This window comes from Rhinolophus ferrumequinum, chromosome 8 (assembly GCF_004115265.2).
Source record: "Rhinolophus ferrumequinum isolate MPI-CBG mRhiFer1 chromosome 8, mRhiFer1_v1.p, whole genome shotgun sequence".
NCBI classification, from domain to species: Eukaryota; Metazoa; Chordata; class Mammalia; order Chiroptera; family Rhinolophidae; genus Rhinolophus; species Rhinolophus ferrumequinum.
Window position 1 is genome coordinate 48,245,781 of NC_046291.1, and position 21,885 is coordinate 48,267,665.

The 21,885-nt window shown below is 33.1% G+C and overlaps 1 protein-coding gene across 1 annotated transcript in view; it reads right to left on the minus strand.

The window, feature by feature from the left end:
• The window catches only part of AGPS (alkylglycerone phosphate synthase), a 119,269-nt gene that overhangs the window by 56,673 nt on the left and 40,711 nt on the right, over positions 1-21,885 (minus strand). The window contains 5 exon segments of the mRNA XM_033111798.1: positions 9,408-9,516; positions 11,534-11,601; positions 11,604-11,650; positions 15,812-15,819; positions 21,183-21,263. Coding sequence (XP_032967689.1) covers positions 9,408-9,516; positions 11,534-11,601; positions 11,604-11,650; positions 15,812-15,819; positions 21,183-21,263 — 313 coding nt within the window.

The window sequence follows — 21,885 nt, forward strand, 5'->3', positions numbered from 1 at the left end:
AGCTATCTATAGATTCAATGCAATCCCTACGAAGATTTCAATGGCATTTTTTAGAGAAATAGAAAAAAACACTCCTAAAATTTATGGTGGTGGGAACCACAAAAGACCCTGAACAGCCAAAGAAATCCTGAGCTGAAGGATTTCACACTTCCTGATTTCAAGCTATATTATAAAGCTATAGTAATCAAAACAGTACAGTACTGGCATTAAAACAAATAGACCAGTGGAATGGAATCAAGAGCCCAGAAACAACACCAAGTATATACAGTCAACTAGTATTTGACAAGCCAAGAATACTCAATGAAGAGCAGTCTCCTTAATAAATAGTGCTGGGAAAAACTGGATATTCATATGTTAAAAGAATGAAACTTGACCCCTATCTTATATCACTCACAAAAATTGAATAAAGACAATGAATAAAGACTTAAAGACTAAATGAATAAAGACTTAAATGTAAAACCAAAAACATTAAACTCGTAAAAGAAAATATAGGAAAAAACCTCCTTGACGTGAATCATGGTAATTATTTTTTGGAACTCACCTAAAGCACAAACAACAAAATCAAAATAAACAAATGGGACTATATCAAACTGAAAAGTTTCTGCAGAGCAAAAGAAACCATCAATAACGTGAAAAGACAACCTATGGAATGGGAAAAAGTATTTGCAAACCACATATCTGATAAGGGGTTAATATCTAAAGTATATGAAGAACTCATACAACTTAATAGCAAAAAAAGAAGAAAAAAATGGGCAAACAACCTGAACAGACATTTTTCCAAGGAAGATATATGAATGGCCAACAAGTACATTAAAGCTGCTCAACATCGCTAATCATTACAGAAATACAAATTAAATCTACAAGGAGATGTCACCTCATACTTGTTAGAGGGCTATAATCAGAAAGACAAGAAATAACAAATGCTGGAGAGATTTGGAAAAAAAGGAAGTCCTTGTGCACCGTTAGTGGGATAGTAATTGTTGCAGCCACTATGGAAAAACGTATGGAGGTTCCACAAAAAATTAAAAATAGAACTACCATATGATCCAGCAATTTAATTTTTGGGAATACATCTAAAGGAAATGAAAACACTAATTCGAAAAGATTATCTGTATCCCATGTTCATGGCAGCATTATTTACAACAGCCAAGACATGGAAGCAACCTAAGTGTCCATCAATAGATGAGTTAATAAAGAAGTGTGGTATATATGTATATGTGTATATGTATACACACACACATACACACACACACAATGGAATATTATTCAGCCATAAAAAAAACGAGGAAATCCTACCTTTTATAACAACTTGGATGGACTTGGAAGGCATTACGCTAAGTGAAATAAGACAGAGAAAGTCAAATACTGTATGATCTTACTTATATGTCAATCTAATAAAAATAAACAAACAACCAAACAAAAACAATAAAAACACAGCAAACTCACAGAAAAAGAAATCAGATTGTGGTTACGGGAGGTGGGAAGTTGGGGGAGGAGGGTTTAGAGAGAGGTGCTCAGAAAGTACAAACTTCCATTACAAGACAAATAAGTACCAGGAATGTAACGTACATAATGACTATACTTAACATTGCTGTATGGTATATGTATAGGAAAGCTGTTAAGAGAGTAAATCCTAAGAATTCTCATCACAAGGAGAAAATGTTTTCTTTTCTTTTTATTGTATCTATATGAGATGATGGATGTTAACTAAACCTATTTGTGGTAATCATTTTACAAAATATGTAAATCAAACCATGATGCTATACACTTTAAACTTATACAATGATATATTATTTCTCAATAAAACTAGGGGAAAAAGAAAAAAAAAAAAAACCAGTGGGGAAGACTCTGCCTAGGCTCAGGAAGAAATCTCAAACACTAACCTCATGAACTATTCTAAGGGATATACTTTAAATATGCGAATTTTATGGTGTATGAACTATATCTTAATAAAGCTGCTAAAAAATAGGAATAACCATTATAAGTTATTTAATTCTCAGAATAAATTACAAAGGAAACTTCAGAGTTACTTTCTTAAATATCAGCCATACATTTACCAATAGGGAAATTTTTAGAAATAGATATCTTAGCCTATAGAAACGAGTCTAAAAGACTTTCTAAACCCTTGCCAGAAAAAAAGGCAAATGGTTGACAGTTAAACTATTAGTATGATGCTGTCTCCTCCTCATCTGCTAGCACAGAATTATCTATCACACTTATTCTGTTTTACCGAAACAGTAGTATAACTTTAATTTTTAAAGTTGCTAATTTTCCTACCACTATACGGACAGCGTCAATAAGCTTATCTGTAATTCTTTCTACCCTTTTCAACATTTTTAGAAGTTCCTGGCAGTCTTGGAATTAACACCTCAACTGAAAGTTGTTTCGATAAAGAAACTGAAATTTGTCAGCCATAAATTCCTAAAGACACGAATCGTCTTTTCTATTTACTCTAATCTACTCACAAACTACAGAAAACTTTAATAAATACTTGCTCAAACTTAAAAGTCATCAGATTGAAATTTATTAAGGAACAGAAGGTCAAGATAATCCTTGATTTTAATTTCCCAGCTTTTTATGAAATGTTTTCTTGCATCTGAAAATACAGTCATGTGAAAATATTTCTTTGAATTATAGCATATAATATAATCCAATCTAAATATAATCTAAAGAAAAATTAGAAACCATTTAAATGCCAACTAATCAATGAGCGCCTGTTAAATACAAGCACATTCAAGGAAAGGAATATCGGATAGCTCTCAAAAAGAAGAAGGGGCTCTAAATGTAATGTTATGGTGAAAGCTTTATGAAATTAAGTGTAAAGAAAAGAACAGCAAACTCCGTTTGTGTTTTTAAAAATACATACAGTCAGTATATGCTTATATATAGCAATAGTGTTTACTCTGGGCAAGGGAGACACCTGAAAGACAGGGATAGGAGGCTGACTGTCCCCTGTGTATTCTTCAGCACCTTTTGAATTTTGTACATATTTGTACATATTTTAATTGTGTACATGTAATTACCTATTCAAAATGTTAAAGAATATATATATATACACACATATATATACTTTTACATAAGCAGACTTTCTTTAAAATTCTAATTTATTTACATAAAAATTCCAACATACCAGTAAGAAGCGACCATATCTTAAATTTCTGTATACCTATATTGCTCATTTCTATAGTAGATACTTTAAAGTGGTAAACCACAGCATAATACTATAAGTGACGTTAAAAAAAATAAAAATTAGTTAAATGAGACCCTGCATTATTGCAAAGTTAATGAAATAACCAAGTATAACTATCCAGCTATGAGTTCTGCAGGGAGGTCCCACTGTGAAACCAAAATCCATCTGCAGATTGACACAGGGCAGCTTCCGTTAAGATATATTCAAATTAAGCCAATCGCAAATGGATACATTTGAATTCACTTCATCAAAAGGTTCGTGTTGAGTTTTACTATATTAATATTTATTGATTCTTTTGCTCTGAAAATATTGTGTCAGTGGAGTAACGTAAAACACTTAGATTACTTATCACTTGTTTATATGTACATGATACCAATTATTTTATATCCACTTTATATAAGTTTTTACAAGTAACTCCATTAGCAGTAAGACATCACAGAGGCTAATATGTCATTCACTTTTTTTTTGTTTTTAATAAAAATTTGTTACAATAAATTTAAGAATTTTCTGGTTTATAAGTTTCAAATATAACGCTTGTTCTCAAGAAATTAAAAGCTTCAATTGCTATTTAATATAAAACGCAAGTATTTCTTTCTGAGCTGCCTTGTGACCTTGGTTATTCATAGTAATTAAAGGATTTGCTTGAAGTAAATAAAATCTTTAGTAATTTGAAAATATATTTTCAGGTGACTTCAGGACTGAGAAGAATGGCTGTCATTTGAATCTGAATCTTTCTTCTTCCTCTACTTTTCCAAAAAATAAAAAATAAAAATAAAAATCAACAATAAGGAAAACAAAACCACAAAGCACCTAAGTCTTCAGTATTACTCAGGGGAAAAAAAAACACCACACCACACACACAAAAAACACTATGACCTTTCAATTACATGTAAGTAGAGATAAAAAAAAAATTCCAATAGACTTTCTATAGCCTTCCAGCTGCTAAAAGCTTGTAAGGGCAGAGAGTGAGTGAGGGAGACTTAAAACGATCCCATAAGAAAGAGGAGAGAGAGAGAAGACTTGGAGGAATGACAGACAAAATCAACCCTGGAAGCAAAAGTGTAACGAAATGGCAAAATAATGTACAAGGCTTGGTAATCCATACATAGCCTTGGCTATGAGGAAGGGTTTGAAAATGGGAGGAACCAGAAATGGCAGCCCTGGAGAAGCAAGGGGAGTACTCAGGGAGCATGATATTTAGAGAAGTGTAGTCCTGGGAGACAGGCAGGGAAGGGGAAGAGTAAGAGAGGGAAATTACAGATCCCACAGAAATTAAAGAGAAACAAGACATGCCATGCCTTCTCCTACCAAAACCACCACTATCCATAAAACAAATAGCACAAAAGAGGGAGAAATGACAGAAAAGAACACTTTCCAAGTAATAAACAGGAACAGAAAATAGCAGACCAAATCCATAAAAACTACTGCAAAAAGTCAGAAAATATAAATAAAAGCTTTTCTGTGGGTGAAAAGTCTCCCCTAAAACCAACCATGATCTTGAAAAAAACTGTAACACATTTCAAATTGAATTAAATAATGTCAAACAAGCATTTGGGGATATGAAAAAATACCTGAATCCGAAATATAAACACTAAAAACATAAATGGACAAAAAACAAGAGGAAATAAGAGATGACCAAACTCAGGTAAGAAATAGAACAGCAACAACAACAACAATAGAGACATAAAAAATGAAGCTTAAGTTATAAGGTATCCAAATGAGAACAGAAAATACAAGATCAAACAATACGTGCATGTTTAAGTAAAAAAAAAAATATTACAGTAAAAGACACGTTGACATTAACCCCGTATAAATACTCCCCCTCGCTTCGAACACATTATCCCATGGTGCTTGCCACTTTCTGAAGCGGTTCTGGAAGTCCTCTTTCATGAGTGTCTTCAGTTGCATTGTTATGGCTGCCAGGATGTTCTGTAAAGATTAAATGTTTACCTTTCATGGTCATTTTGACTTTGAGGAAGAGCCAGAAGTTGCACAGTACTTGATCTGGAATAAGGTGGATGAGGACACACCGTAATATTTTTATTCGACAGAAATTGCTATACCAGATGCGATGGATGATACAGAGCCTTTTGTGATCACAAAATATGGTGAATGCTGCTGCTGAGTGCCATCTGACTGAAAGACAAGATCTTCAATACAGGAAGCAGCGTGTCGAACCTTAGTGACAGTGTGTACCAAGTTTCAACTTGTTTGATGCAGTCAGTTGGGTGTGAGCTATGGTTGAAAGGTGTGTTTTAAGTGTGCTATAAATCATCCTCCATCATAACAACGCTCCATGTCACACATCACATCTGGTACAGCAATTTCTGTCAAATAAAAACATCACGGTGTGTCCTCATCCACCTTATTCACGGGATCTGGCCCCATGCGACTTCTGGCTCTTTCCCAAAGTTAAAATCACCATGAAAGGTAAATGTTTTGAATAGATTCAGGACATCAAGGCAGCCACGACAGCGCAACTAAAGACACTTATGAAAGAGGACTTCCAGAACTGCTTCAGAAAGAGGCAAGAATGATGCGATAAGTATGTTCTAAGAGAAGAGGAGTATTTTGAGGGGAATTAATGGCAATATGTATTTTACTGTAATAAATTTTTTAAAATTTAAACATTCACCATATTGTTTGATCATACCTTACAGATTCAAATGAAAACTTAACAAAGGGCATTGAAGAAAAGCAGGAAAATAACCAAAAAACTGAAAATGAAATTAAAAAAGAAGTTGAGATAAAGGTCAGAGAGAAAAATAGTTGAAATGAAAAACAAGCCAAGGAAGTCTCACATATGTATAATTGGTGTCCCTAAGAAGAAAAAATTAAAAGAATGGTCAAAAAACCAAATATTTAACACAATTAAAAAAAAAAGAACAATAAAAGATGACCTGAATATACACATAGAAAGGGTTCACTGGGTACCAGAGCAAAATGACCCAGGACAATAAACTCTGAGTTGTAAAGAAGTAAATTTGAACAATAAAGAAAAAAATCCTCAGGGCCACCAAGCAAAAAGAGGAAGCATGCTAAAGAGGCAAGAGAACTAGCATCAGATTTCTTTAAAACAACATATAAAATCAAAGCAACAGTGGAGCACCATTTTCAAAAAACAAGGAAAGTGTGACCCAAGGATATTACAATATATCCACTCAAGCTGTCCTGCAAGTATCAGGCCATAGGAAAACAGTTTAGAACATTCCAGAACTCATGGGACATACAAATGTGCCTCTTCTAAAGAATCTACTAAAGGGTAAGATCTATTTAACCAAAAGATGACTAGTAAAACTACACAAAAGAACTGATAGTAAGCATTTCATCTACTATTTCATTCTAGAGCAAAAGCTAAAGGTTGGGTCATGGATTACAAAAAGAACTGTACTTTCAACCATTTTTCAATAAAAGAGCAAATCATTATAAGTTACTAGTAAATTCCATACATAGGGAAAAAATGCAAAGCCTTTCAAATCCTTTGGCTATTTACTGCAATTTTATTATACTGATCATGTTACAGAATCTAAAATGAAAGCTGCTTGTTGAAAAAAATATGAAAATTTGTAACATAAAACAAGACAAAAACATTACAAAACAAGACAAAAACATTAAACTTAATGTGGTTAATCACACGTGAAACTTAGTAGGGAAAACAGGATTTTTAACGATAATGCAGTCAAGATTGCCCTCAAATGATTTAACTACAGCAAAAGAAAAGTATTTTTAAAACTGAAGAAAAAGTTTTATGATTCACATTTAAGGCAAGAGGTTATTATTTAGATAGTTCAACATAGCAGAAAAATACATTTTACAAAAGAATATGATTTCACATAAATTGACTTTCTCAATTATGCTGTCTCCTGACTTATATTAAGATAACTCTATCACATACAGAAATGGGGGATTAGGACCATAAATACACTTGTAAAAATCATGAATGCCAAAATAATAAAGTCACAACAATAGTGATAAATTTAACATTTGTTAAATACTTATTACATGCTTATAAACTTCTTAGCATAATCTCATTTGGTCCTCACAAAAAAAAAGTTGATGAAGAAGGATACTTTTATTATCTCCATTTTATATCTGAGGACATTGGGCACAGAGAATTACCTAATTTACACTAAGTCACAGAACTATAAGTGATGAAAACAGGACTGAAATCCAGATCTGAAAGATTTTACAGTTCATGCTCTTCAGTTTCATGTTCTTAAATCATTATATCATTCTGCTTGTATATTTATAAAATCTCATTTAAATACAGTAATTTACCTTAGAATATATTTCCACACATTTTTCTTTGCTTACTTTATTATAATGAGTTTGCCTTTCTTAAATTTATTCAATAATTACTATTGAGGGAAGTAGTGCAGTCTTTTAGATTAAATTCAAACTATTTTAAAAGGCATATAAAAAACCATATTCTGTCTCCAACCACCTTTACCATTCTGCTGCCCACTCCAGCCTACAATTAAATCTTATGTTCCCATATACTGAAAAAACTGGCAGCTTCAGGAAACAGACATGGCTCTTTCTCACTGCTAAGCCTGCCCACATGCAGTTCTCTCTGCAGGGCAACTCTCCCCCCACCTCATTCCCTCAACTGTGTCAGGATTATTTTGTCCTGATCAACCTTTAAGAATACTGAGGTATGTCCTCTCTGGGGAAGATTCTTCTAAGTATGTATGAATGTGACCTTTGTCTGTATTTTCCTGTATTTATTTATATTATAGAATTGATCATACTGTATCATGATCTGTTATTCCTGTGTGTCCTGAGTGTGCCAACACAGGACTCGGCAACCAGAATTTTTCAAATTCTAATCAATGGGATAAAATGTTTGATGTGTTACTTGAAAGATAATTTATATTTATCGGCTAGCTCCAACTATATATATCATTAGTATAATCAATAATTATCAGTTTTAATTGTTATTCAATTGATGGCAAAAAGTGAAAAAGTTGTATTTTTACTTCAGTTAACTATTAGATAATGCAATAGTACAAGAAGTTCCAGAATAATATTTGTGGAAGAACTATATTATTTAAAGGAATTTAACATATTATTTTCTCTTTAAAACTGTTCTGGTTTTCCATAGAAGAATATACTGATCAGAAAGGAGTAAGAGAATAAAAGGGGGCAATATCTTAACAAAGGTTTGTCACTGGTTATCACAGAAAGAAAAGATCTAAGCTATCCCACTGGTCATAACTCAGTGGTTGACGACCTCTGGCATGTCACTAAAAGACATAGTTTGCCACTTTTTTCCCTCCTGATGTTAAGTGTTAAAGGTTAAAATTTATGCCTAACATCCTAGTTTATTATGTAACTGCTTTTTATCCATGCACAGAGCTAAATGTTTCAAAAAATCTTTTTTTCAGTTGTGCTACCCTCTGAAAATTAGTAATGTATTCCTCTGTTAATTGAGCAACACTTGTTAATTTTCTGAATGTAAAGGGTATCCCTCTCTACCATTCTAAGAATTAAAAAAAAGAAGCCCATGTTCATTGAACCATACAATCCACAGTGCCTCCATAACAGTTTGCAATAGAGAAAGGTTTTTTGGGTTTTTTGTTTTATTTTTCTCTGTATAGGAAATTAATTATATGGATAAAATAAAGAACTATACACTAACCTACCCAGTCAAGTAGCCAAGCAAAGGATACTACTTAAGTAGTAAAAACATAAAAGACAAACATAAGTTTTAAAAGACATGTGAATCAATGGAATTTTAAATTCCACTTCTTAAAAAAATCAAATAGCAGTAACAAAAGATATAATTACAGAAAGACAAGACAATAAAACAACAATACTTTGTCAGTCCTTTCCCCCTAATTATTCAGACAAGATTAAAGGATATTATAGTATAAAATGTTAAAGCAAAACTGTTATTAACCCAAAACAACTACCTTTCCTAATACTGATTAAAAACTCTAAAAGAAACAATCAAATAAAACCAAAAAGACCAAGCGTCTCTAAAACTGTAAAAAAGCAAAATGTAAGAGGAATAGTTGAATCTTAAGATTGTTCGCATGAATATACAACTTTAGTTTTAAGTACTAAATAAAGTAATAAAACTTTTTTAAAATCACCATTCTTTAAATATATAAAACATGTCTTTCTTTCAAAGATATGATATCAAACATCAGATTTTCACAAAACTGAGTCACTAACCTGTAGTTTTTCATAATAAATTTGCAGTTATATTTACCTTCAGATCCCATGATGAAGTGATGGATATCAGGGCCTGTTGACATACGCGGTCCTTGACAGCTTTTTTCTATTATACCTCTAGGTGTTACCATTTTTATATGAACCACCTGTTTAATACAACGCATGATGTAAATTCTACACATTTGTCAGTGAATGTTGTGTGTGTGTGTACACACATCCATATATATATATAAAACACTACTTTTTAAATATTGGGTTAAGTGATAAACGGTGATGCCCTCCAGAATTCTAATACCTTTTAGTAATTCTTGCACTAAAAATAAATTATATAAACTTTAAAAGAGGGACAAATCAATCTATGACTCCTATTGGTTTAGGTATATTCATCATCTTAAGAACTGAAAAACATTTCTTTAAACCAAATTTAGTCTATCCATGTGGCAAAGAACTAAAGGGCGAAAAAAATAAGCAATGGTCATATTTTAATGGGTTCATTCTTTCACTTATATAACAATATTTATGAAAAACTCTTATTCATATCAAGCAATTGCTCTAGATGCTTAGAATTCCAAGAAAAAAATTCTTCTTGCATTATCCCCTCCTCCAACTTACCTAATCTGTCCACTTCTAGGAAAAAGTGAAAAGAATAAAGTATTAATTATGACCAGGTCAAAACTGGGATAAAGAGGGAGACCCAGTGAATGAGCGAAACAGAGGGAGAAGACATGTGTGTGATATATGTATGAGATATGTCTCACACAGGTGAGAGAGTAAGTATACTGGGAGCGGGGGGTCACTCAGAAATAGCTCCTGAGCTCTGAATCAAAATGGTGAGGTAAAAATCCAACACATGTTTAGAATGGCTTTTGGACAAAAGAATAAAAACAGTCTATGTATCGTTGAAGAAAATCAGCAGAAGACATCAATGAGCAATGTACAAATAGAAATTGCCAATGATATCATTTTAAAAGTTTACATTCACTAGCAATTAAAGAAATAAAAAATTAAAAGACAAAATATAAATAAAGAGTCCAATAAAATAAAGATTCTCACAGTGCTAGTGGGAATGTCAACTGGCACAGAATTTCTGTACAGCAATTTGGCTGTAAGGATCCAAAGACTGAAAAATGTATAAACATCTTGATCCAGGATAATGTACACATTTAAAAAGTGTTCATAACACAGATACCTGAAGTGTTAAATTACTGGGTGTTAACTATAAAGAACCAAAATTTTCATTAAAGATTTGCTATTTCCAGCAATGAAGATATTGATGAAAATGTTGAAACTTTAGATTTGAAAAGCAAAGCTAACTAGCTCTAAGAGTAATGTTAGGGACATCACTTTAACAGTCTCATAAATTAAAGTTATTTTAAGTTGTTATCAAAATATTGATGATAAGGGAACTAACATTTATGAAGCACATACTACACACCAGGGACTCTACTAGCTTTCATTTTATGTCCTTTACTTCTTATAATAATTCTACACAGTGGTTATCATTATTCTATTTTACATAGGAGGAAACTAAAGTTTAGAAAGGTGAACCAATTAGCACAAGGTCACACAACGAATCACTGGAAAAGCTACAAATGGAACAAATGATACCTAAATCCTTACCAGGATGCCCACAGATACACTATTCTCACAATTACTCCTAGAACACTGGCACCAGATCAGCTAAAACAAAATGGTGTACACATAAAACTAAATTAGAGGTCATACTGCCACTTACTACAACCTTTTCATTCAGGCGCCTTAATTCCATATAGAAAAAAATGTTTTCCCCAGAAATATAAAATCTCCTAAGGCAAAAGATGCAGCAATGACAAGATCACCTAAACAAACTTGACTAAAATCTTGTTGGAGTTGAAGACCGAGGCTCCATGAGGCTTACAGAAAACTATTTATATATTTTGTAAGTCAGATACTATGAAACATCTACAAAAACTAAAGATCAGTCACTTAAAAAGGAGCACCCTTAAGCAGCAACCACGGTTGTGTCTTTCAACTGCTTCCACTATACATAGTCCATGTTACTATAATCAACAAGGGTTATACTTCTGGGGGGACTCAATCCAACTCAATTTTTAAAGGCTTTAATCACTATATGATAATCTCTACATGCTAATCAAATATTTTACAATAACTAGAAACATTTACCAGGTCTTCAATATTGCCGTAGATATTCTTCTTCATGCCTGATGCCCGAGTAGAGACCCATCCTCCACAGTGCTGAATTCCAGGGAATCTGGTTCATGACCTGTACAATAACCACTTCTTTAAGCTGAAAAACAAACGTAATGTTTTACCTAGTGAAAATGGTCCCATTTCACACAGCACTCAACCAATTAACTCTTCCTACTTTAAAATTCCCATATGTCACTGGAATTTGGGACCCATTAAAACCTACACAGAAAAAGAAATACTTTTTATCGTACTTGTCCAAAATTTTTTTTAAGCTTTTGCCTAGAGGGAAAACTTTACAAAACTGAAAAACGTGGTCTAAAAGACAGCTGAATTTTCCACAGGTTCACTAGACAATCGTACTCCTTATATCCCTTTATTTTTAAAGTCAACTACCCTCCCTACTTTTTTTTTTTTCCACAAAGAGACCATTTAAATACTTACGGAGATCAGATTATGCTTAAATAACTGCCAAACTTCACCAAAACACTTTCAATAATAAAGCACTCTAATCTCTTGTTCTCCCTACCCTAATATAATATGCAGCAGGCCTGCAGAAAATCCAAGCAAATTGCCTGTACTTAATTCTCTCAAGGAGTCATGTGTTTTAATGTACAGCCATCTGGCTAGGTTTCCTCATGTAATACTGCCATGTATTTGTGATGCAGATCATGCATTCCTGTACATTAAATAGTCACTTGTTTCTCATTTTTCTATATTAGCTGGGCTGTGCCATCTGCACAGCACCTGAGGTTGAATGCTGCCTTCTACTGCAACGCCACCAAAGCCATTCCACTGAAATCATTTTTAAAGACTCAGTCATTGCATGTTCAAACACCACAGATACCACCATCTGCATACCCACGTGTCTACTGCACTCAAGCCCATCAATCTGTTGTTGACCATTTGATAGTCAATCATTAGGCAACTGCTTCTATTTTTCAATAAGCCATGCAGAGATGTAGAATATGTCAGCTAGGTTTGTATTCATGTATTTAAGTATGTGTATGAAAGCTGTAATCCAAAAATTGAGAGCCCATTAGGTTAAAATATAATATGTTAGCTTCGCCACACAAGCAATGCAAATTATTTATCTTTCTAGCTTTGTTGCTAGGAAACAAGGTTTTTAAAAACATGTCAGTTGTTACATAATAGGACTTTTTGCAGTAGTAAATATTCAATACAATTATTTAATTTTAAGAGGTTAATAACTATCCATAAGTAAGTAGGTTAAATACATGACTGAACAGGTTAAAATAAAGATTATCACTGTTATATTACATTTTTTCCCTAACTTCCGAACAATCTATATTTATATTATTTACTCTCAAAGACTATGTCAGTAAAATCTTCTAAAATTAGGTAGGAGAAGACAAAGAAAAGACATTCATGGAGAACTTAGGCGAGGAGCGAGGCACTGACCAGGGAGTTTCCACATATTCTCATGAAAAAATCTCCACATTATCTATACAGAAGCAAATCAATTAAATACACATTTAAAATATTTCTATAAGTGCATCCAGAGTGCTGAAAAGTACATACAAGAGAGGAAACTACCAGAAACAGAGAAAAAAATAAAAGGATCAGAAAAACAGACTGAGAGAAATATTTGCAAAAGATACATCTGATAAAGGACTGGTACCCAAAATATACAAAGAACTCTCAAAGCCACAATAAGAAAACAAACAACCCAACTAAAAAAATTGGCCAAAGACCTTACGAGACACCTCACCAAAGTATAGCAAAGAATATAAAAAGCTTGCTTCACATGTTATCAGGGAAATGTAAATTAAAACAACAGAGAGATTCCATTCACAAACTATTATGACTAGCCAAACTCCACAACACTGACAACTATATGAATAGCCAAACTCCAAAACTGGCAAGGATATGGAGCAATAGCAACTCTCCTAAAATTGCTGGTGGGAACGCAAAGGGTACAGGCCACTTGGGAAAGACAGTTTGGCAGTTTCTTACAGACTAAACATCTTTTAACATACAATCCAGCAGTTGGGCACCTTGGCCCATTTACTCAAAGGAGTTGAAAACTTATGTTCACATAAAAATCTGCGAATAGATGTTTACAGCAGCTTTATTCCTATATTGCTACAATGTGGAAGCAAGTAAGAGTCTCTTTTAGTGGGTGAGTGGATAAATGAACTGTGGTACATCCAGACAATGGAATATTATTCAACGCTAAAAAGAAAGGAGCTATCAAGCCATGAAAAGACATGGAGACCGTTAATGCATATTACTAAATGAAAGAGGCCAACCTGAAATGGCTACATCTGTGATTCTAACTATACAACATTCTAAAAAAAGGCAAAACTACGGAGATAATAAAAAGATTCAGTAGTTGCCAGGGGTAGGGAGGAGGAGAGACGAATAGGCAGAGCACAAAAGAATGTTAGGGTAGTGAAAATACTCTGTATGATATTATAATGATAGTACATGTCATTATACATTTGTCCAAAACCAAATAATGTACTACACCATGAGTTAGCTCTAAGATAAACTATGGACTTTGAGTAATTATGTGGTCGGTGTAGGTTCATTCTTGGCAAACTATCTACCATTCTGGTGAGTGATAGTGTTAATGGGGAAGTTACGCACGTGTGGGACACATGGGAAATCTTTGAACCTCCCTCTCCCTGTCTGTTGTAAACCTAAAACTGCTCCTGAAAAAAGAAGAGGTATTAAAAAAAATAAAAAGGATGAAATAAAGACATTTTCAGATAAACAAGAAAGAATTCATCAACAGTAAAAATATGTTAAAAAAAAGTCCTTCAAGCAATAGGTGAATAACATTGGATTGAAATTGAGGGGTACCGGAAAGGGTAACCAAATGGGTAAATACCATATAAATTATTTTTTATTATTTAAATATCTTTAAAAGATAAACTGACTGTTTCAACAAAAATAATAATCTACTGTAGGCTTCACAACATATGTAAAAGTAGAAAGTATGACAATAAGAGCACAAAGGAGGCAAGGGGACAGGGAAGTATAATTATGTAAGGTTCTTATACTAAAACTCTGAAGCATGTATTATAACTTGAAGGTAAACTGTTTTAAGTTAAAGATGTTATACTATAAACCCTAAAACAACCCTTAAAATAACAAAACAAAAAGTTATAGCTAGTAAAACAAGGCAATAAAATGGTATTGTAAAAATATTCAATCCAAAAAAGGCAGGAAAAGTGGAAAAGAACAACAATAAAAACAGATGGGAAATATAGAAAACAAAAAAGCAAGTTTGCCCGATTTAAATAGAACCATATCAATAAACAACATTAAAAGTAAATGATATAAACACCCCCAATTAAAAGTGAAGATTATCGGTTAGATAAAAGGAAAGACCCAATTTTATGCTGTTCACAAAAAAAGGCATTTAAGTATAAAGACACAAAATTAGTTAAAAGAATGAAAAAAGGAAAACGATTATACCATGCTAACAAACAGTCAAAAAATGGAATGGCTGTTTTACTATCAGATGAAATAGATTTCATGCCAAAGAATATTATCAGGAAGGAAAAAAGGTCATTTCATAATGATAAAATAGTTCATTAATCAAGAAGACAAAACAATCCTAAGCATTTATTCACCTAATAATAGAGCTTTAAATATATGAAGTAAAAACTCATAGAACTGCAAGAAAAAAACAGATCTACAATGATAGGTGGATGTTTTAATACCCCCCTCTCCATAATTGATAGCACAGGTAGACAGAAAATAAGAAAAAATATCAAAGGCTTGAACAGCACTATAAATCAATTTGACCTAATAGACATTTACAGCAGAAGACACACTCTTTTCAACTCGTACATGGAACATTACAAGATAGACCACATTGGGGGCCATAAAACAAGTATCAATTAATTTGAAAGAATTCAAGTCATATAAAGTATGTTTTCTGAACACAACGGAATTAATACAGAAACTCCGTAACAGAATGATGTCTGGAAAAATCCCCCAATCATTGGAAACTATATAATTATCTGTAAGTACCCATGGGTCAAAGAGAAAAATCAAAAGGGAAGTAGAAAATATTTTGAAATGAATGAAAATGGACATATCAAAACTTGTAGGATACCACAAAAGCAGTAGTTAGGAGAAATTTATAGTACTGAAAACCTATATTAGAAAAGAAAAAATGATAAATTACCCCATTCCCACTTTAAGACACAAAAAGCATTTAACAAAATCCAACATCCATTCCTAATAAAAACTCTGTAAAACTAAGATAGAAGGAACTTCTTCAACTTAATAAAGGGCATCTATTTTAAAAACTTAGAGTTAGCCACACAATTAATGGTAAAGGACTGAATGCATCTCTCCTAAATCAGGAACAAGACAATGATGTTCACTTTCATTTCTTTTCAACATTGTATTAGAAGTACTACCCAGTGCAATCAGACAGGTAAAAATGAAGGCATACAGAAAGGAAAGGAAAGCGTAAAGTTGTCTTATTCACAAAGAACATGATCATATATGTAGAAAATCTAATGAGAGCTACAAGAAAATTTTTAGAACTTGTTAGTGAATTTAGCAAAGTTGCTAGATATAAGATCTTCTATACAAAAATCAATTGTATTTCTATACTAATAAAGTATACTCAGAAATTAAAAATTTTTTAAAGTACCATTTACTGTCGTACCCAATATATATATAATACTTAGAGACAAATCTGATTTAAAAAATATGAAAGATCTATACACTGAAAGCCAAAGACACTGCAGAAATTATATACCTTAAACAAACAAACAAACAAACAAAAACTAGCGATATTCCATGTTCATGAGTCAGAAGAATCAACATTGTTAAAATGTCAGTTCTCCCCAAACTGATGTATAGAATCGATGCTATTCCAATCAAAATCCCAAAAGGCTTTTTCTTTTTCAGATATTGACAGCTAATTATAAACTGCATATTGAAATGCAAAGTACTTAGAATTGCCAAAACAACTTTGAAAAAGATTTATCATAAAGCTACAATAATCAAATAGTATGGTACTGGCATAAAGACAGACAATATATCAAGAACAACATAGGGTCCAGAACCAGATGCAAACACATATGGACAACAGAATTTTTTTTATGATGGTGCAAAGTCAATTCAGTGAAGAAAAGACAGACTTCTCAATAAACAGTGCTGGAATAACTGGATATTCATATGCACACACACACAAAAAGAACTTTAATCCATCCATCGCACCATACGCAAACATTAACCCAAAAATCTCCAAAACTCATCGTATAGAAAGACCCTAAATGCCCATCAATGGATGAATAAAAAAGATGTGATTACACACACACACACACACACACACACACACACACACACAGGAATATTATTGAGTCATGAGAAAGGAGGATATCCTGCCATATGTGACAACATGAATGGACCATGAGCATATTACGCTAAGTGAGACAAAACAGATCAAGACAAGTACTGTTAAGATATCAATTATATGTGGAATCTAAAAAAGTCAAACTTGTAAAAAATAGAGTAAAATGGTAGTTACCAGGGGATGGGACATAGAGGGATAAGACCAACGTTGCTTAAGGTTACAAACTTACAATAAGTAGTAAACAACCCATAGGGATCTAAAGCACAACAGAGCAAATACAGACAATAATACTGCACTACAATGACAAACTTGCTAAAAGACCAAAACTTAATTATCCCAACCACTAAAAAGAAGGGACAATTATGGAATTGGATAGAAGTGCCAAATATTGTTACAATGACAATCATATTACAATATATAAATGTATCAAATTAACAACTCAAATTTACAACATATGTCAAATATATTCAATTAAAAAAACTCATCAGAGACTTGAATGTGAACTGAAAACTATAAAACTCAAATGAGAGAAAATCTTTTTCGTAACCCTAGGTTAATCAAAGGTTTCTATTAGGTTGGTGCAAAAGTAATTGCGGTTTTTGCAATTATTTTTAAATTTTTTAAACCGCAATTACTTTTGTACCAACCTAATTTTAGATATGACAGCAGAAGAACGATATGTAAATTAATACATTGGACTTCATCAAAATTACATACATTTACCCTTCAAAAGACTCTTAAGAGGATGAAAAGACAAGGCACAGACTGGGAAAAATATTTGCAAAGCACGTATCTGAAAAACGACTTATACCCATAACACACTTTTTAAAAACTCTCAAAACTTAATAGTAAGAAAACAACCCAATTTACAATTTGGGCAAATAACACGAACAGACACTTCTCTAAAGAAGATATATGGATGGCAAACATAATAGCACTTGAAAAGATGTTCAACATCAGAAGTCATTAGAGAAATGCAAATGAAAATCACAATGAGATACCGTAAACACATCTACTAGAATGACAAGTAATGGTGAGGTTTTAGAGAAACTTGAACTCTTATACTCTGCTAGTGGGAATGTAATACGATGCAATCAGTCTGGGAAAACGTTTGGTAGTTTTTCAAACAGGTAAACATATACCTACCACTTGATTTAGCTACTTCATTTCTAGATATTTACTCAAGAGAAATGAAAGTGTTCTCCATTCAAGGACCTGCACATGAATGTTCACAGTATCTTTATTGTAACAGCCAAAAACTGGAAGTAATCCAAGTGTTCAACAATAAGTGAATGGATAAATAAACAGTGGTGTATCTATACAATGTAATACTACTGAGCAATTAAAAGAAATGGACTATTGATACATGCAACAAGATGAGTGAATCTCAAAATTATTATGCCTAGTAAAAGTAGCCATACCCTCAGCCCCCACCAAAAATCCGTGCATAATTAGATTTTAATAAAATTGTAGGACATTTAAACAAATCTACAGCGACAGAAAGCAGATCATTGACTACCAGGGACAGGACAAGGAAAGGCTGGAGAGAATTCTAAAGAGGCAAGAGGAAACTTCTGGGGTTGGTGCATGTGTTCATTATCTTGATTGTGATGATGTTTTCATGGTTGTATTCACATATCAAAATTTATCAAGTTGTACATTTTAAATGAGTGCAATATATTGCATGACAACAATACCTCAATGAAACTATTATAAAACAAAACAAAAACAAATGACTCCAAGGATTTTAGCCCAAGCTGCCCAAGAACTGAATTTCCAACAACTGAAATGAGAAGGCTACAGAATAAGCAAACTGAGGAGGAAACTGGAAATTCAATTTTCAAAACGTTGAGTTCACTTAGGCATTTTGTCCAAAATGTGTATTAGATATGCAAATGCAGGTATCAACTAGGCAACAGGATATACAAGCCTAGAGTTCAGAAAAGAAGTCTGAGATGATGAGATAAATTTGGGAGTCTTTGGCATGCAGAAGGACTACTTCAAGTTAGCTGTGCTTGAATGTAGCAGATAGTGCTTAATAAAAATTAGTGGAATGATGTAAGTTCTAAGTACTTCAAGTTACATTAACTTATTTCATCCTAACAAAAAGCCTTATGAAGTAGAAATTATCTCCATTTTATAGATCAAGAAGTTAAGGCATAGGGAAATGAGCACCTAGGTGGGAAAAAAACAAAGGTCACACATCCCCAGACTATTAACTAATAAAACAAAGTAGTCAAAGATTTAATAAGACTAGAAACAAATCCCCACAATCCATTAATTGACATATTAGTAACCCCCTTCATATATATCACAATCAATGTAATCAACAAGTTTAAAAAGATTAAAATCAGTGCTACCCAAGTACTATATTTGTGTCATTTTAAAACCTCTAGCAGGAAAAAAGAGGGACATTTTAAGTTGGGTACCTCAGCTGATGTAGAAACTGAAGGACACAGAAGTTTAATGAGGAAGAACTTGAACTGGGATCAAACAGATGTAGAAACTATATTATAGTCTACTAGAGGCAAAAAAGAAAGTTCTGTATTGACATTTAGAGAAATGAACTAGTTACGTAAAATATCAAGTTCCTACTCTAGGCAAATGTCATTTAAATTTCAAGGAAATACGTTCCTTGAATTTTAATTCTAACCTTTTAAAAAAAGAAAAAGAAAACTCGGAAAGGTTAAAATACTACATCAAACACTATAACAAAGGATATAAAATTGGGGACACGAAAGGCCATCTTTTGTTTCAAAAAACTGCTATGTTGGTAACGCCTCATTCAGGCATATTGGAAGGCTAAAACAGGCCTTTATACAGGCTTTCCCCCCATCAATACTATTATTCTGCCCACTGAAATTCATTACAAACTATAATAATTAACAAATCTAATTACCTTGACTTATATAAAATCTTGACTTATTGAAGATCTTTAACACTGCCTCAACAAATATGTTCAATTTTATTCCAGTTCTCTGTATCTTACTGCATTAAATAAAAAATAAAGACAATAAACGGTTTAATAACTTTTTTCAAAGCCTTTCATCTAGAATTATTCACTGGCATACGAACTTCATTCAACTCTTTACCAAGAAAGAATTAAAAAAATAAAAATAAGATCAACAAGCATGTCACATATCCCTTAGAGTCCTGTTAAAAAGAGGAAAGGGTCTCTGTAACCCAAGTGGAACAAAGTAGTAAGTACATCAACAAACGTGACATTCTTATTTTTGTTTAGAAAAGCTGAGTTACAGTAATCTTAATCATGTTTGAGGAGGTTGAAGGAACCAATATTTTTAATAATTACCTGCTTAGAGTCCAGAATTTAGTTTTCCAAAAATTCATATGAGTTCCAAAAAGAGTGTATAAGGACTCCAAGAGTTTCCCTAACATATGAGATGACCAGTTTTCAATGAAATTAAACATTGAAAAGTTCAAAAAATAGCAAATATCAACATCTACCCACTTGATACAATTTATCATCAACTTCTGAGAATTCTATGTCCAATTTGTTCCATTTTGCTCCATTCTTACTACTTTACTTCAGGTCACTGTCAGCCCTTGCCTGAATCATTGCAGCACCCTCTTAACCTACACCTAACGTGCCCCATCCTTCCTCCATACAGTAGCCAGAACTATCTAACTACAAATCTAAAGTTCAAACTTCTAAAACGGGCTTTATCAGGCCCTTTATGATCTGATCTCTTCATGTTTTCCTGTCTTCATCCTTTCTCACTACTATAGGTACAACCTCCCAATATACAAACTCCAAGAATGTGTGTTCTCCCATATACACACACTAGACCTCACCCACATTCAGCTCTCTGTAGCCCGCCCAAAGCAAGGTGCTTTTAAAGCCTCTGTATGTGCTATTTTCTAACTGGATTGTTCCCCCCCATCTCCTTTTTTGCGAACTCTCACTCATCCTGATGTCTCATTTTAAATGTTGCGTTCTCTGTGATACCTTCTTTGTCCAACTCCTTTCCTCCTAACCCCTTTTGATGAGTCACAACACCCCACATTTAGTCTCCACCTAGCAATTCTCACTCAGAATCATAATTGTCTATTCACCTAACTTTCTGTTGTAATAGAACATAAGCTATCCAAGGGTAGGGGCTGGTGTCTTATTCATTACTGTGTCCTCAGCATCTAGTTCAATGCCTGACCCACAACAGAAACTGAACAAACTAGCTCAGTGAATATATTGTGAAAGGTATTTCATTCACAGAGTGAACACACAGCAGTTTTGAAAATCTTAAAGAATTAACATACCTGTCTTTCCAACTCTTGTCCTGTTATGCCAGCCTCTACATGAGCTGTCAGATTGTTCTCATCAACCCAGAGGATTCGATTCTGTTGCAAAGGAAGGAAAAAGTTTCATCTCCATGAACTATTAACATTTTCTCAAGAAATACAACTTCCTAACTCAAAGCAACAAGTCACGAGAGTAAGCAAGTAGGGTTAGTTACCAAGGCCAGAAAGCTGCACTTATCCCTGACTATACAACATGACAGACATAGTAACAAAGGCCGTACATTACACGGGAGTTGGTTTAAAACATAGATTCTATCTGTATTCAGATATTAATTCAAATTAAACTCTACCACTTACCTTAGGCAAATTATTAAAAGTGTCTACACTTAGTGTTTCCACATTTGTAAAGTGTGGATAGTAATACCTACTCACAGGGTTGCTGTAAATATTAAATGAGACACTACACATAAAAAGCTCAGCATACAGTTTTTGGCATTCTGTAAATACTATCTGCACTACTGTTAATAGTTAGCAATTATATCTAATTTACGAATATCAGAAGATGGACACCATTAGAAAAAGACACCTACAAAGACATTTGAATATACTAAATGGCATCCCTGCCTTACTTTTAATCCAAAATAGGACCAGAGAACCCAGGTAGAAAATAAAGCACAATCCTGCCTCCTGCAGAAAAGAAACTGAATATCATCTGGCTCAA